Source organism: Emydura macquarii, unplaced genomic scaffold (genome assembly GCF_026122565.2).
Source record: "Emydura macquarii macquarii isolate MOO-44397 ecotype Brisbane River unplaced genomic scaffold, CSIRO-AGI_Emac_v2 contig_1146, whole genome shotgun sequence".
Lineage (NCBI taxonomy): Eukaryota > Metazoa > Chordata > Testudines > Chelidae > Emydura > Emydura macquarii.
Genome location: NW_027131283.1, coordinates 16366271 through 16381752, shown reverse-complemented (window position 1 = coordinate 16381752; position 15482 = coordinate 16366271). Strand labels below are relative to the sequence as shown.

At 41.5% G+C, this 15482-nt stretch overlaps 1 protein-coding gene across 1 annotated transcript in view; it reads right to left on the bottom strand.

Moving 5' to 3' along the window:
- Positions 1-1212: 1212 nt before the first annotated feature.
- The window catches only part of CLVS2 (clavesin 2), a 62711-nt gene continuing 48441 nt past the window's right edge, over positions 1213-15482 (bottom strand). The window contains exons 4-5 of the mRNA XM_067546682.1: positions 7260-7480; positions 1213-2548 (exon numbers count right to left, since the gene is read on the bottom strand). Coding sequence (XP_067402783.1) covers positions 2461-2548; positions 7260-7480 — 309 coding nt within the window. The 3' untranslated portion in view covers positions 1213-2460. The remainder of the gene's footprint in view (positions 2549-7259; positions 7481-15482) is intronic.

Here is a 15482-nt window from a genome sequence, read left to right as displayed (position 1 = left end):
CCAGGATCTGGCCTTGTCTCTATAAAGCTTCAACCAAGATTTGGACCATCCCTATCTTTAGTTATGCTTAGACAGGGAACGTTAACTCTGGGCAAAACCTTGAAATCCATATGCAGGAAAAACCTTCTGCTGTCAGAGTTTTGCCTGAATAAGGATCTATGTGAACATATCATCCTGCTATCCACATGAATGCCTGATATGTGCAGCATACATCCAAATATGAGCCCTAGGGATGTAAGTTGGATATATAGTATAGAGAGGATAACAGCACAGAATTCATAAATCTGTTCCACGGTCTTTTAAAGCATAACAGTAGTAGGAGATATAGTTGTTTCTACCATCGGAAAGGAGGTTTCTATAAAATGTGGGAGGGAGTGGATTGCAAAGTTGTGAGCACCTACAGTTCCCATAGACTTCCATTAGAACTGTCAGGGCTCAACACTTTTGAAATTCAGGCCCTGTATATTGTTCATTTCATAGCTATATTTTCAGGGTATAGTTTGTGTGTAGAAATACAATGATTTGTTCAAAGGGATTCCTGGAATATAATCACATGTTGAGGCACTAAGTGCAGACATATATCACTCAGCAATTTTACTAATCAATTAGTAAGTACTAAAGCTGTATCTCTGCTTTGCTAGTACTAGTTATGTGACTTATGGTGGTTTCTGGGTAAAACGAGAGGTTGCCTTTTTGGAAGGGGCAGGACAACCTTCTGACAATACCAACATTGCTGTAACCTTAGTTATAGCTTGATTCTGCAAGATATAGTTCTTGTACGGGATTTCTTACTTGAAATTCTGTATTAATTCTTTGCTCTAAACCCATCATTGAAAATGATAGGTAAGCTGTGAATGATATCTCTGTGTTTAAAATAAGAGAAGTCATCACTGCTCTAGTGGAAGATCTTCCCTGAATTACCAACACCTAAATATAGTGTTTCCTAGGGGATCCCAAGGTTCTTCCCAGCTGTTAGGGTATTTTTACTTGATTCTCATCTGATTCTGATATGTTCCTATAGTATCTCTACTATTCAGCAGTATTGTCTTGGCTTTCCTGTGTTTTCCCATCCTTGTCTAATTGCAGTGTTAATCCTGATGAAGACGTCTGATCAATTTCAGGGGCACAATCTTATCTCGATGGATAACGAGCTGCATATGCTTGTCAGCACAATAGATGTGAATGTCTAGCCCCCAAATTTCAGCTGACTCTGTTCTGTCCATATTGAAACCTGTTGCTCTTATGAGGTAAGAGTATTTCTGTAATATGGCACATGTTTAATATATACAATAAACACCACAACTGAAACAAAAATGTCTTTAACACCTAGGCTGAGGAGTTTGACTATGCCTCATTCATATTAATCAGTGCTTGAAGTGGGATGTTGTACATAAGGTTCTACTATGTTAATGATCACATTGTCTCAATATACAATCTATAATATCTAAGTACATTGAATCGGTATGATTTGATTTATAAACCTTGATTAGATATACTTGTCTAACAATGCCACTTTATATGTTTGTTAGAGATTGATAAAAATATATATGTATTCAGTCACCCAGTGCACAGGATTTCATAATTAACTCTGAGCCTGCTGCTGCAGTTCAAAATACTAGTCATTACACTGTATTGGGATGAATATTTTTTCATTCCAAGAGAGGAGAGTATTCTGGAAAAATTCATGAACACAATATGTAACAGAAGTGACTCCAAATATGGCACACACTGTAAAGGCCCAGATTAGGCAAATGAATCAAGCAGCTTCCAAAACCCCAAACTTCTCATGTCAACTTAACAGAACAAAACCTCACAACCCATACAGCCAAACAATGAGGCAGGAGGGAAATTTGTTCCCTGCTTATCTTTTACCTCTTTTCCCCTGTAATGCATGATTTATCCCACATCACCATCCCAAACCACAAGGTTATTGGTGAAATAAATTCCTATAGATATTGTGGTAACCAGTGTGGTTTCCTTATCTCCAAGTTCTTATATTCCCTCTGTCTTTGAATGCTGTGTGAGCATGACCTGGGGGGAAAAAGCAGTCAGTATGATAGCTGCAAGATGGCTTCCATAGAAAGGACAAAACTTAATTAACAGTGATATTTTTGTTTGTGTGTGTGTGTGTATCTGTGTTCCCTTTTTTACAGTGCATTTCACTGACACATTTTAATAGCCACTTTTCCATATTACTTGCCTACCATAACTTACAAATTCAAAAGTGGAAGATTACATTATATTTACAAACAAGTTGGCACTTACAGAATAAATTGATTTTTTTTTTTCAACCCAGGGCACCATGTTTCAGGCAGATTAGCATAACCTGCTGCCTGATTACATTATGCTACATGAACATGAATAAACAGAATTCCAGCTGGTACATGCCTTTCCAATGGTTTGCCTGCTGCTGAAAAGCAGTACCTTCCACCCCAATGCACGTTCGATGCTCAGAAACTGTTAGTCCAGTGAAAGCAGAGGCTGCATGTTTTCCTCCTCGTTTTTATCCAGGCGTTTCTGCACCCCGGGATCCACGACTGACTGAGACCTGCAGAAGAAAAACATGTTTGACTTTTCTTGATCAAGCCAAATAAGAGAGAGCTTTTTTTAAAGGGCTCAAAAATAATGGTACAGGCAGCACAACTATCTTATCACGGCCAGTGATCAGAAACACCCTCATGAAACAAATGCAGGACAGGGCCTGGTGCTGCTTTGCTGATATAGGAGTAGAGAACATAGGGATCCTCTTCTGCTCACACAAGCAGCAAGGCAGGATCACTCCCTAGCATACAACATAGTGCAAGCTGTCTCCTCTGCCAGCTCATGTACTGATCTACTCCACCAAATAGTGGCAGCCTGCTGGTAAAAGGTACTTCCTGCAATACAGAGGTTAATTGAACGCTGCATTTGGTAGCATATGTTATCTAGAAGCACAAGTTTCTACTACTGTTCAGAAGGGGAGAGTGCACCTGGCCAGTGCACCTGGCAAGTGCTTTCCACTAAGCCAGTCCCTCTGAATCCTGCTGTGCCAGTAGGATTCTTGGCGAAGATAACATATCCCTCAGCTTCCATTATCAGCTTTACTGATCTAACTAGGGAAGAACCGTAAAGCTAGAGCCATTGATAATTACAAAGCTCTTTGAGAGCCTCAGATGGAAGGCAATATAGGAGCACAAAGCTGGCATTATAATACCCTGCTGCAGCCTTAATTAAGTGGGCAACTTGGTAAATGGCACTTGCCAGCCCCACTTTCTGCAGCTCCCTGGGTTTTCCTTGGAAGCCTTCCATCCATGTACTGAGTAGGCCTCACCTTGCTTGGCTTTTGAGACTGGACAATATCATTTCCAGAAGAGGTAGGGCTTCCAGCCTCACATGTTCATTCCAAACCCAAAATACTTCATTTCAAAAGCCAGCAAAAGTTGCTAAGTGTCAGCAGTCGAGTTCCATATTACATCATTTACAGAATTCAAGCACCGAATGAAAAGCTAAGAACACTCTGAATCCTGCACTTCTTGCATGATAAAAATAAACGTGCTGGGGCAAATGCTCTCCTGGTGTAAACTGGCACTGCTCCACGGAAGTCAGTAGAGTTGCGAGTTTACACCAGGAGAGTATTTGGTCCATCTTTCTCATCAAGTGCAGACAAATAAAATAAATAATAATCATGTGAGGTTTTCAGGGCAGGAATTCAGTCTGTCTTTGTATAACTCCTGTCACAATGGGGTTCTGATCCTGTTCAAGTCTTTGGTCATCACTGCAGTACACGTAAATAAATAATAATTCTTCCCAATGAAAAAATAGGAATCTTCCTTTTCCAGTGGTATAAAGCTTCTATTTCCACCTTCATCCCTTAAACCTATCACTTGGCATGGCATTGAATATTGCCTGTCCTGGGTCACAACTTCCTGTACTTTGGGATGAGACATTTCACATTGTGGGATGGAGGAAGGAGAGATTTTTGTGGAAGATAGACACATGTATGGTTATGTGAATGTATACTCATGCACTCATATACAAGGTAGGAACAAGAAAGAAAAGTTGTGTAGGCAAAATAGCTCCCAAGTAATTGGAAAATCTAAAAAAGTTTGACTACAGGATATCCTGGAGATCCCTTTATCTTTCTATTTTTACATTAATATTTCTTTCCACGCTAATAAGGATCAACAGTAAAATAATGCACTTCTTCCTAAGTACATGCTGTAATTTGGCACTTGTCCCCGGGCTCAGGAGCAGAACCCTTCATTGGTGTTAAAAAGTTGATGTGCTGAAGTCATAGGCTAATATCCCTGTTATATTTCACTTTTCCTCAACTGGAAATCAAAAATAAACCTCTGACATAAGAGGCATTGCTATTGTCATTTCTAAGGAACCATGCTGAATTTAAGTGAACCCACACTTTTGCTCATGAAGTTAGTAAACAATCAAGCATGACAGAACTGACATGCTTATAATACAGAAAAGAATACAGAGTCACACTTCACTAGTTTCTTGCTCTGCTGTTTAAGGGTTTAATGGTGCCCTGACTCTAGTAGCTTTGCAAGGGTGTTCCCCCTGTCCCACTCCCCTCCATCAGCTGCACACCCTATATTTCCCATTGCAAGCAAGCTGCAGGGTGGGAAGGGAGTGGGAAGTTTAGCTGAGACTAGAACTTAGGTTTCTGAGTACCAGCCCTTAAAAACAGATCATCCTTCTTTTCAAGTTTGGTTCACCCAATCTCAGGGAACTTGAATGGGCTCTGAGGCATTTCCGAAGTATAGATCATGGACTTAAATAAGGTATATGGAAGCAAGCTGAATGACAGAGTAATGACATTCTTGGCAGGGTTTTAATTGAAGAAGTTTATCTTGTGGGAGCAATAGTTACTGAAACAGCAAAAGGAGTTAAACAAGAAAATAGTTGGGGAACCTGCTAGCTTCGAGACAAATACAAAAAGCCAGGAAATTCAGATAGGGCTGTCACTCCCCTCTTCGTTTGCTCTCCTGTTACTACAGATGTCAGAAAACAGTGTGCTGCTGCATACCATACAGCATGCAGTGTAATACCCAGGAAAAACAAATCAGTCATGTGTGCTGTTGCATACCATACCAGTGTAATACCGAGGCAAAACAAGTCAGTCAAGGAGAGCGCATCAGCCTTAACTCTGAATTTTACTTACTTCTGTCATTTTCATCTCAGCCTCAATGTCATTTCATCACTTTATATTTAATACACCAAAGCCCTGGGGATTTCTGTCCAACATCCTAACTGCTTCTCTCTTCTGCAGAAGTTTCACTTAGTGCTTTTTGTATACAACTGTTGGGAAGGAGGATTCCAGTATACACTGCAGATGCACTATCCAGAAATCTGAGCATCTACACACTGACGGCATGCGTTTCAGTCACAAAACATTCAGTTAAGTTACAGGCACATAGAGAAACCAAAAGAGGTTTTTTTGTTGCTATTGTTAATACCTCTCCTATTCTCGTGTGTCTACAACACTTACCAAGGTGGAAAGAATACTGTTCAGTGAATCTGAAGATGAATTTGAAGACAAAAGTGAAGTGTAACTGTCCTGGAAGGTTTTTTCAAGCCATGAGTAAAATGGGGAGAAAATAGATAAGTATTCTACATTAAAGAAACAGATTGAGGAAGTCAGTCATTTCCCTGCTGTGTAGACTCTGGGTATGTCTATACTGACGGCAGCAAAGTCACCGCCGTCAAATCAACCTTTCTGGATTGATTGAGCAGTCAGTGAAGACCTGCTGAATCGATCCAGAAGTCGATGCTGTAAAGCCACCCCTCTGGAGTAGCGCTGCGTCAACGGGACCACGGTTCCCATCGGCACAGTGCAATGAAGACACTGCGCAGAAGGGAAGCACAGCAGTCAATGGGAGTTACGCAAACTACTCTGTGTAGCTTGAGTAACTCCTGTCGACTGCCGCTGAATCGCCAGGTAAGTGTAGACCAGGGCTCTGTGTAGACAAGAGATTTGCCTCTGGGGGTCTGCCTTTGGCCCTCTGACTTTTTCTTGTTATTATTTCTTGAGATTATTTGCTGTCATGGCTTCGGTTACCATCTATACAATGATGTAGACCTGCAGGTCTACATCTCCACCTTTGCTCTCTCAACCTCTGTCCAAGATTACATAACCATCCATGCCTCATAACTCCTGATAAATTATGTGCAAGTTAAACGTGTTTAAAACTGAATTTCTCATCTTCACCCACCCACTCCCCCTACCCTCCTATTTTTTCCATCATCTCTGTCATTCAGGTTCAAGGTCATCTTTGACTTCACCCCATTCTTCTCTACTCCCATAGGACTTGCAAAGCAATGAGAAGTTATCACTTCTCCCAATATATAAATAATAAAAAACTAACCTCCTCCCCTTTTTCGGCTCCTCTCATCCCTCCCCTCTCCAATGTACACAATGTTTTGCAGTCAAAATTATCTTCCTTGCCCACAACTCTGAAAACACTTCCCCTTGCTAGACTTTCTCCCCTGATTTCTCTCTCTTTCTGCACCAAACTCAATCTCTTGGAATTGGATTTTCAAGTCTGAATTTATAGTAAATTTATAGTGAATTTACCTCAATGTAGCTGAGAGCAAATTTTGCCCTCTCGTCCTTCACTTTCAAAGCTCTATATTGTTCTTCCCTGCCTATATTTCTTCTCTCATTTCCTCCTACTCCTATCCATCTATGCCCTGCACTCTGACAACTCTGCTTTTCTATCATGCCACCTGCAGTCTTGCACCTTTTTCCTCATACTGTCTCCCAGCGTCACTGGAACAGCATCACTCCTCCAGTGTACCAAGCCATCTTGCTCTCCTTCAGCTCTTTCCTAAAGAACTTACTTCTTCCAGCTACCCTTCTACCAGTAACAAGCCCTTCCTGTACTCATGCCTACCCTATAAATGTAAGATAACAAATTATGCTATTTATTCAAAGAAATCCCAGCATACCAAGAGATTTGCCAGTTCCTGTTCTATCTTTCTCTGCACTACTTAGTCCATATGTAGTCTCACATAGTGTAAGCAACTTGGTGAGGGACCTTAGTTTCTTGTCCATAAAGTGCCATGACGCCTGCTGTAGAAATTATAATAGGTTTTCAGTCCCACTGCTTATGATTATTGTTAGGAACATCAGTGTAGCAGATTTCTTTAAAAGGCTTTAAAGCGGGGGGAATTATCAGTGGCATCAAGAACAACCATTATAAGGAATTAGAGAGGTGTTAACACCACAATAGCACCAGGACGCCTCAGAAGCAGATTTAACATACCTCTTCATCGATTTGGGAGAGAGATCCTTTTCTAGTTCTTTTGCAGGAGTGCTGTAGGAGTCTACATTGTATTCACTGTCATCATCATACTCATGGTCTAGCAGAGTTCTTGCCCATGTGCCCATGTCATAGGGTGGCAGCATCCCTCCAAACTCAGAAGGTAAGATCTCAGGATGAATTAGTTGATGCAGACTGTTGAGATTATTACCATGCAGAAATATCTGTACATATATAAGAGGATAAAAACAAAAAGTCAGATAAATAATAATGATGTTTTGGTCTGCATTGATAACTGGTAATAACTATTTATACGTGGGCCTCATTGTGCTAGATGATGATGTACCACCAGAGGCAGACAGAGTCCTTGCCTTGAAGAGCTTTCATTTTATGTCTATGAGCCTACAAATGCACAAGTGAATCACTTAAAGAGTTTGCAGGATCAAGTGCCTAAGAAGATAAGAAGCATACAAAAAGTTAGAAGACACAATCGAATACATATAATTTTTCCTTTAAGTTTTGTAATTCCATAAGCAATGAATATTTACTTTTACCAACTAGCCTTTAAACATTCACTGAGTTCTATCAGAACAAAAATTGGTTTAGGGTTATACAGACTCCACTGGGAAAATTTCCCTCCGTAACATTTCTCTGTGTAACTACTACCTGCACAGCTCATTGTATAATGGAAACAACAGCATTAACTCAAACAACCTGAATATAATGACAAATGGGAGTGGTTGGTAGACTGCGTATTGTTATGAATATCAGCACTTTAGAGGTCAGGGCTATTTTTTTTATTACTAAAGTAAGTAACAGACCATGCCTTGTCATTATGGGTTTTCAATCTCTGGTCTATGAAAAGGAGAACCTGAAGAAATAGTCTTATAGAGATATCAGCTAAGTATAGCTGTATTTGGGCAGCCCTTTCTCACTAACAGTAGGAATTTGCAGACTGTCCCTGTAGGAGAAGGGGCTACTCCAGGTGATGAGTTTATTAAGAGTTAAATTAAAGGGGAGCAAAACAGACAGAAAAAGGAACATTTTTTTTCTGAATTCTATTTGCTTTAGCTCACTCACAAAGCAGCTCCAGAGATGATGCAACTTAATATGAAAATACAAAGATACTATGCGGTTCCCCATCTTAAAAAAAGTCCTGGTATGAAAAAAATGGTACTAATATTTATAGCAGAAATAATTCACATTATAGCGCCTTTACTTGCTATTCCATTTGCGATGTGATTTTATTCTTTTATGCTCAGCTGAATATAGCTTTGTCGGTTGTGAAGCTCCATTGAAAACTATGACTAATAACTTTATAAATACAGAATATTGAAGATCCAGGATAGATCCCTGCGGGACTCCACTCAATATGCCTTTCTAGCTTGACTGTGAACTATTGATAGGACAACATGGGGAATTACAGACTGTTGATTTTGGACACTTTGTGATCAGTGTGAATACCAGTGAGACACGGTATGCCCAATTTGCAGATCAATAGGGTTTACGGTGCAAGGGTTTCTCTCACTGCTTGTCAGCAGAGTAGCAACCTGTCTGGCACGATTCTCTGCGAAGCTGTATTTGTATTTGACTTCAGGAGGAGGGCATGATGTCCTCTACAGGAATGTGTTGTGAGTCAGGCAGTCAAGGGGTTGCCACTCCCGTTCTCCTTTCACTACAACCAGTCTCAGATATGGAAACTTTTGTGGATAACCTGGGTAAAAACCCATGGTCTGTAGGAGCATTTAAGGGTACAATAGCATATGAATCTTCCGTGTTCCACTGTCTTACTCAGGCTAATTTGTTCTCTAACTCTCAGTGCAATGCAGAGGGGCACAAAAAGGAAGCTAGACAGTGGGAGGAAACAGCTCATATCTGGGAAGCAAAATGTAAGGACGCACAAGCTGCGGTACGTATTGTTCTGGAGGAAAAAAAGAGGGAAACTGAGGGCCGGTCCCATGCAATTTGTCAGCGGCAGTTGTCTCAGTGTACAAATTGATTGGCTGCTGTTCAGGGAATTATTGCTGCCATGCAGGCAAACGGAGGTTGTGACAGTGCAGAGAGTGATGGTATGTATGCAGGACTTTGATCTGTCAACCCTCTCTTATGCAGAGGCTGTGTGGGATAAGAACAAGTCCCATCAGAGCATAGAATGTCCTTCCCCCTATGCTCCTCTCATACAGATAGTAAAACAGCTGGCTAAGGGAGATATGCCATGGGCTACTGTGCCCATGGCTCCTATGATTGTTGAAACCAAGGAAGAGACTATTGGAGAGGTGGAGGAGGAAACCACCACTCACACTACCACCCAAGTGAATAAGATACTGAGACCTGAGCAAGCGCGGCACCGAAAAAAACTTTAGGAAACATCACCCCTGAGAATGTAGTTGCCTGGTTTGCACAGCTTACTACAGTGCCTCAGTTAAATTATAGTGATTATGCTTTGCTCTTAAAGGAATGTCTCCCATTAGACACCTTCTTAGGACTTCCCATGGATATACAGAAAGGAGAAAGATCACAGAGGGGTACCCTTATGAGGGATGTTTTTGATGTAGTAGATCCTGGCAAGCACATTGAGGTATGTTTTCATTTGGAGCAGCAAGCCGTAGGGGAATGCCCCGATGCTTACTTAAAACGTAAAAAGATCCTATAGCAAGCTATGGGGCATGAGGAGGAAGGTCAAAACCTTATGAACACAGACTTTCCAACTTGTTTCATAGAAGGGCTACATCCGCAAGTAAAAGTTGCCTTGGGTACTCTGAATTTAATAGCTATGATGTGGGAGGCACTGTTACAGAGAGTTCGGTAAGCTCACTTACTAGTGAGCCAAGCCTTCCCTGATAAGCACAAAGTGAAAGCTGCTGCACAGACAGGAGAAAAATGGCTTCTCAGATCACCTTTCAGAATCAAAGGAGCAAAGAAAGGTGATTTAGTCCCTGAGGGAGTTAACAGAGGGCACGGCCGAGGGCAAGGCCGTGGGAGGATCGATCCCCTGCGCTAGGTACTGTGGAATCAAGCTCTCCAATATGCCCATAAAACTCTAATTGATGGCAAATCAAATAATCAGCTGGCTGAGTTGATTTGTCAGAAGGAAAGGGAGTCTCACACTCTGGAGAAATGTGTTGATGAGGGTCAATGGCCGACCCCACCTCCTGAGGGGAAGCCCTCGGAGGCATAAGGGGGCTGGGCATCCCTGAATTCCCTGATACATTCGGCACCTTTAACATCTGATAAATGGTAACAACCCACTATCAGGGTGGATTTTAAACAGGGGGTGTTCGGACAGCATATGTTTATAGATAAAGGTGCCACTATTTCATTGATTGATGACCGCTTAGTTCCTGCAACGGTCAATTTAAAGAGAAATCACCGGCAGAGGTTAGAGGGTTTTGAAGGTTCCCGCATAGATATGCCCCTCTCTCGTCCCCTTACTTACACCATTGTAAGGAAAACATGGACAGGAATTTTTGGTTTGGCACATGCTGGAGAAGCAGCTATTTTGGGCATGAATTGTATGCTTAAGATGCAGGCTGTTGTTGATTTAGCTAACTGGGTGTTGTGGATTGGATTGGGAATTCCTAATGTTGTTGCAGCTGCGCACAGGTTGCCAGGTCTTAAAACACCAGAGCCACTCTCAGTTACAGCAGAGCAGTATTCCCAGGACGTTGCTAACATAGTACAAGCACACCCACAAGCATGGACCAAGAATAAATTGGATTGTGGCCGACTGAATGCCTGTGTTCTTATTGTAGGACCTGATTCACCACCCCAGAAACAGTACAAATACCCAATGGGGGCTGAGGAAGGATTGTTACCTACGATTACTGCTTTCTTGCAGCAAGGAGTGCTAGTGGAAACTAACAATATAAACAACTCCCCTATATGGCCAGTCCGTAAAGCGCACAAGAAAACTTGACGACTTACTGTAGATTACAGGGCTTTGAATACATGTACACCCAAGACAGCCCCTGTGGTGGCTAAGTTACCAGAAGTGACGGCTGCAATAGGTATGAGAGCTAAATGGTTTTCAGTATTGGATTTATCAAATGCATTCTTTGCTATTCCTCTGCATCCTGACTGCTGGTATAAATTTGCTTTTACCTACAGGCACCGTCACTTTCACGCATGTTCCACAAGGGCTACACTGCTCCCCCATGATTTGCCATGCACCGATGAATGTTCTCTCTTATGTGGATGACGTTCTCATTTGGACTGTAACCCGAGAAGCTCAGCTGCTTTTCCTCAATGAAGTAATCTTCCTGATTGAGCAAGCAGGCTTCCGAATTAATTTGGAAAAAGCCCAATTGTATCAGCAAGAGGTCCGATACCTGGGTTCAGTGTTGGGACAAGAAAGAATCACTCCTGATCAGCAGGGAGTGGAATTAATTTGTAAACTGCCAGCACCCACTGATGTTTCTGCATTGCGTTCCTTCTTAGGTCTTACAGGATGGCTCCGCAACCATGTGGAGAATTTTGCCGTAAAGGCACAGCCACTGTATCAACTACTGAGGAAGGGAGTACCCTGGAAGTGGGGCCCAGAACAGGATCAGGCCTTATTAGAATTGAAGCAAGCGGTAATCTCCGCCCCTGCACTAGCATATCTGGATAACACTAAACTATTTGTGTTGCAGTTAGCTCATTCCCCAAAAGGAATAGGAGCTATTTTAAGCCAGGAGGGGACTTCTGGTCAAAAGCTAGTGGCCTCTCGAGTACTGGAAGGGTCAGAGATCACCAAAGAAATGTTGGCATTGGTATGGGCCTTGAGGCACTGGTAATACCCTACTGGTTCTGCCCCAATTATTTTGCGAACGGCCCACACCCCTCTTAAGTACATAGTGTCTGGGGAAATTAAAGAAGGGCACGTATCCAGCCCTAGATTGGCTAAATGGACCATAGCTTTAATGAATAGAAATGTGGAAGTCCGAGCACTTACAGCTTCCAACCAGGCCCCATATGCTCTGATTATTGAGGGTGCTGAGCATAATTGCCCTCTCCCTCCAATGGAACCAGCCCTTCCCAATCCTTTCCAGCCTGTAAGTGGATGGGAAACCATAGAAATTCTACCTGGAAAGCCAGAGGTTTGGTTTGTGGATGGATCCTCTTACATGATACAACAATCTCCCAAAACAGGGTATGCAGCAATTTGCTATCCAGATGGAATCCTTATAGCAGGAAGCTGCACGCCACACTCTGCACAAGCAGCTGAACTTGTTGCTGTGCATGCTGCATTAATGGGTGCTGGGACTAATATCCCTGTAGTTGTAGCCGCAGACTCTGTCTGGGCTATAAGAGCATGCTTAGACTGAATGCCCTTATGGAAGGAAAGAAACATGCATAGCTTAGATGGTAAACCCATCTGTCATGCTGGAAAAATTGAGGTATTATGGGAAGCCAGACTGCAACACCAAGCTCCAGTCTGGCTACTGAAAGTACCTGCCCATACGAAATTGGGAGTAATAGCAGAATGGAACAATAAGGCAGACAAAGAAGCCAAAGAGGGGGCAAAAACAGGTGCAGAATGGCAGACGCCAATCACTCCAATAGCTGTTGTTCGGAGAATTCAAAAGGAATCAGTACCCATTATAGATTTAACAGTTTTGCAGAAAAGTGATCGCTGCATATCCGAATGGCACACTGAGTGCGATGATGGCCAACTCATGTGGTTCTCAGCGGGACCATAGAGTTTATAGGTGAGGGGAATTATAGAATACCACAGTACAATTCCTCTATTATGCCATATGATTTGGTAGGCCGCTGGATAACAGCAGATATGGAAGTTAAATATATGTTGTAAATAATTTATACTAATTGGGGTCTATAGATCCCGCTTTTGTTTTGTGTTTTGTTTGTAGATAGATATCACACAGATCCATGACGGCACACGAAAGCACAAGATCAAGATATGCAATATGAAGGAGAGTTGTATGGTGTTCTTGCTACTGTTTTACTGTGTGCGTTTGCTGTGCTACGTTGGTGTGAATGGGAAAGATGGTACAATCTCAGACAGATGTTGTGGGATGGTACCCCTGCCCACTACCGTGTGGCTGGGGGAAGATGCTTTGGAGCTTAAGATAATGACTTTTTGTAATTTTGAGGGGCAACTCACAATTAATATCACCAAAATGAGTACCCCCCCCCAAGAAGAAGCTGGCCCAGGTGATTTGGTTTATTTACACAGAGTGAATTGGACCAGAGAGGAACAGAGCAACACACTGTTATGGTGTCAAAATCGGTCTGAAGTAATTTACAACAAAGCCAATTTTAGCTATTACTATATGGGGATATTCCACCTAATAAAGGGAAAGACACCTGTTACTGAACTGAAGGTATACTATCCATAATGGGTTTTAGTGAATCCCTCTGCAAGTGTAGTGATGTACATAAACACCTATCTGAATGTAGTTGTACATTGTGCTCCCAAGCCCAGAGAATATAATGTTGGGGACTTGGTGTTAAAAGAAATTGATTTGGAATGATGCCACCACCCAAGAAAGGGCCTTAAATCATTGGTGGAAAATGTTAAATTTCACAGTAGATGCCCAGGCTCAAGTGATTACAGCATATGTAATGATAATATCTGCTGCTCGCGTCATAGATATACACAGAGTAATCCCCCTAGGCCACAATGTAAAAACTGTAGTGTTATGGCCTATTGAACACCTGACATGGGGATTGAAAGAAGGAAATTAAACTTGATTGGTTAGTTTACAAAGCTGCACACGTGAAGCCATGTTGGGATCAGAATTGGGATATATTTGTGAAGAACCATTGACACAATTTACATACCCTTGTAAGAAAGATGAATTGGATGTATGGAATTGTCAATTTCCTTTATTACCCAATAATAGCATTAATTCTACCATTGTGTACATTGGACAAGGTTGTGTTTGTGTACGCATGCAATGTACCCAAGTTGTGATTAATGGAATTTATAAAAAAGATGTTAATCCTGCCCAAAACAAATGTTATTGTAATGTTGCTGTATTGGAATTGTGTGATGTAGTTTATGAAGTATCAAAGAATATATTTCAGTTATTAATAGAAGATATTTATGTTGTAGAATATGTTCAATTTAACTTCAGCATTAGGAAAGACAATGGACCAAATAATCAAACAATCCATTTGTAAGCATCTAGAAGATAAGGTGATAAGTAACAATCAACATGGATTTGTCAAGAATAAATCATGTCAAACCAGCCTAATTTCCTTCTTTGACATGGTAACAAGCCTTGTAGATGGGATACATCTAGACTTTAGTAAGGCTTTTGATACTATCTCACATGAACTTCTCAAACAAACTAGGGAAATATAGCCTAGATGAACCTACTATAAGATGGATGCACAACTGGTTGCAAAAGCATACTTGGAGTAGTTATCGATAGTTCACAGTCAAGCTGGAAAGGCATATTGAGTGGGGTCCCGCAGGGATCCATCCTGGATCTGGTTCTAGTCAATATCACGATAAATGACTTGGATAATGGCAGAGACAGTACACTTATAAAGTTTGTGAATGATATCAAGCTGGGAAGGGTTGCAAGGACTTTGGAGGACAGGATTAGTAATTTTGACAAACAGGAGAAAGGGTCTGAATTAGATAGGATGAAATTCAATAAGGACAAATGCAAAGTACTCCACTTAGGAAGGAATAATCAATTACACAAAGACAAGACGGGAAACGACTATGTAGGAAAGAGAACTGCAGAAAATGTTTGGGGGGTTATAGTGGATAACAAACTAAGTATGAGTCAGTGTAACACTGTTGCAAAAAAAGCAAAAAATATTCTGGGATGTATTTGCAGGGGTCTTGTAAGCAAGACACGAGAAGTAATTCTTCCAGTCTACTCAGCACTGATAAGGAATCAGGTGTAGTAGTGTGTCCAGTTCTGGGAAACCCGCTTCAGAACAAATGTGGACAAATTGGAGAAAGTCCAGAGTAGAGGAACCAAAAATGATTAAATGGTCTAAAAACATGACTTACAAGAAAAGACTGAAAAAAACCTGGGTTTGTTTAGTCTGGAGAAGAGAAGACTGGGGAATGGGGGGGGACGACATGATAACCATCTTCAAGTAAAAGGTTGTTATAAAGAGGAGGGTGACAAATTGTTCTCCTTAACCACCAAGAACATAACAAGAAGTAATGGATTTAAGTTGCAGCAAGAGATTTAGGTTAGACATTAGGAAAAACTTCCTAAGAACTGGAACAAGTTATCTAGGGAGGTTGTGGAA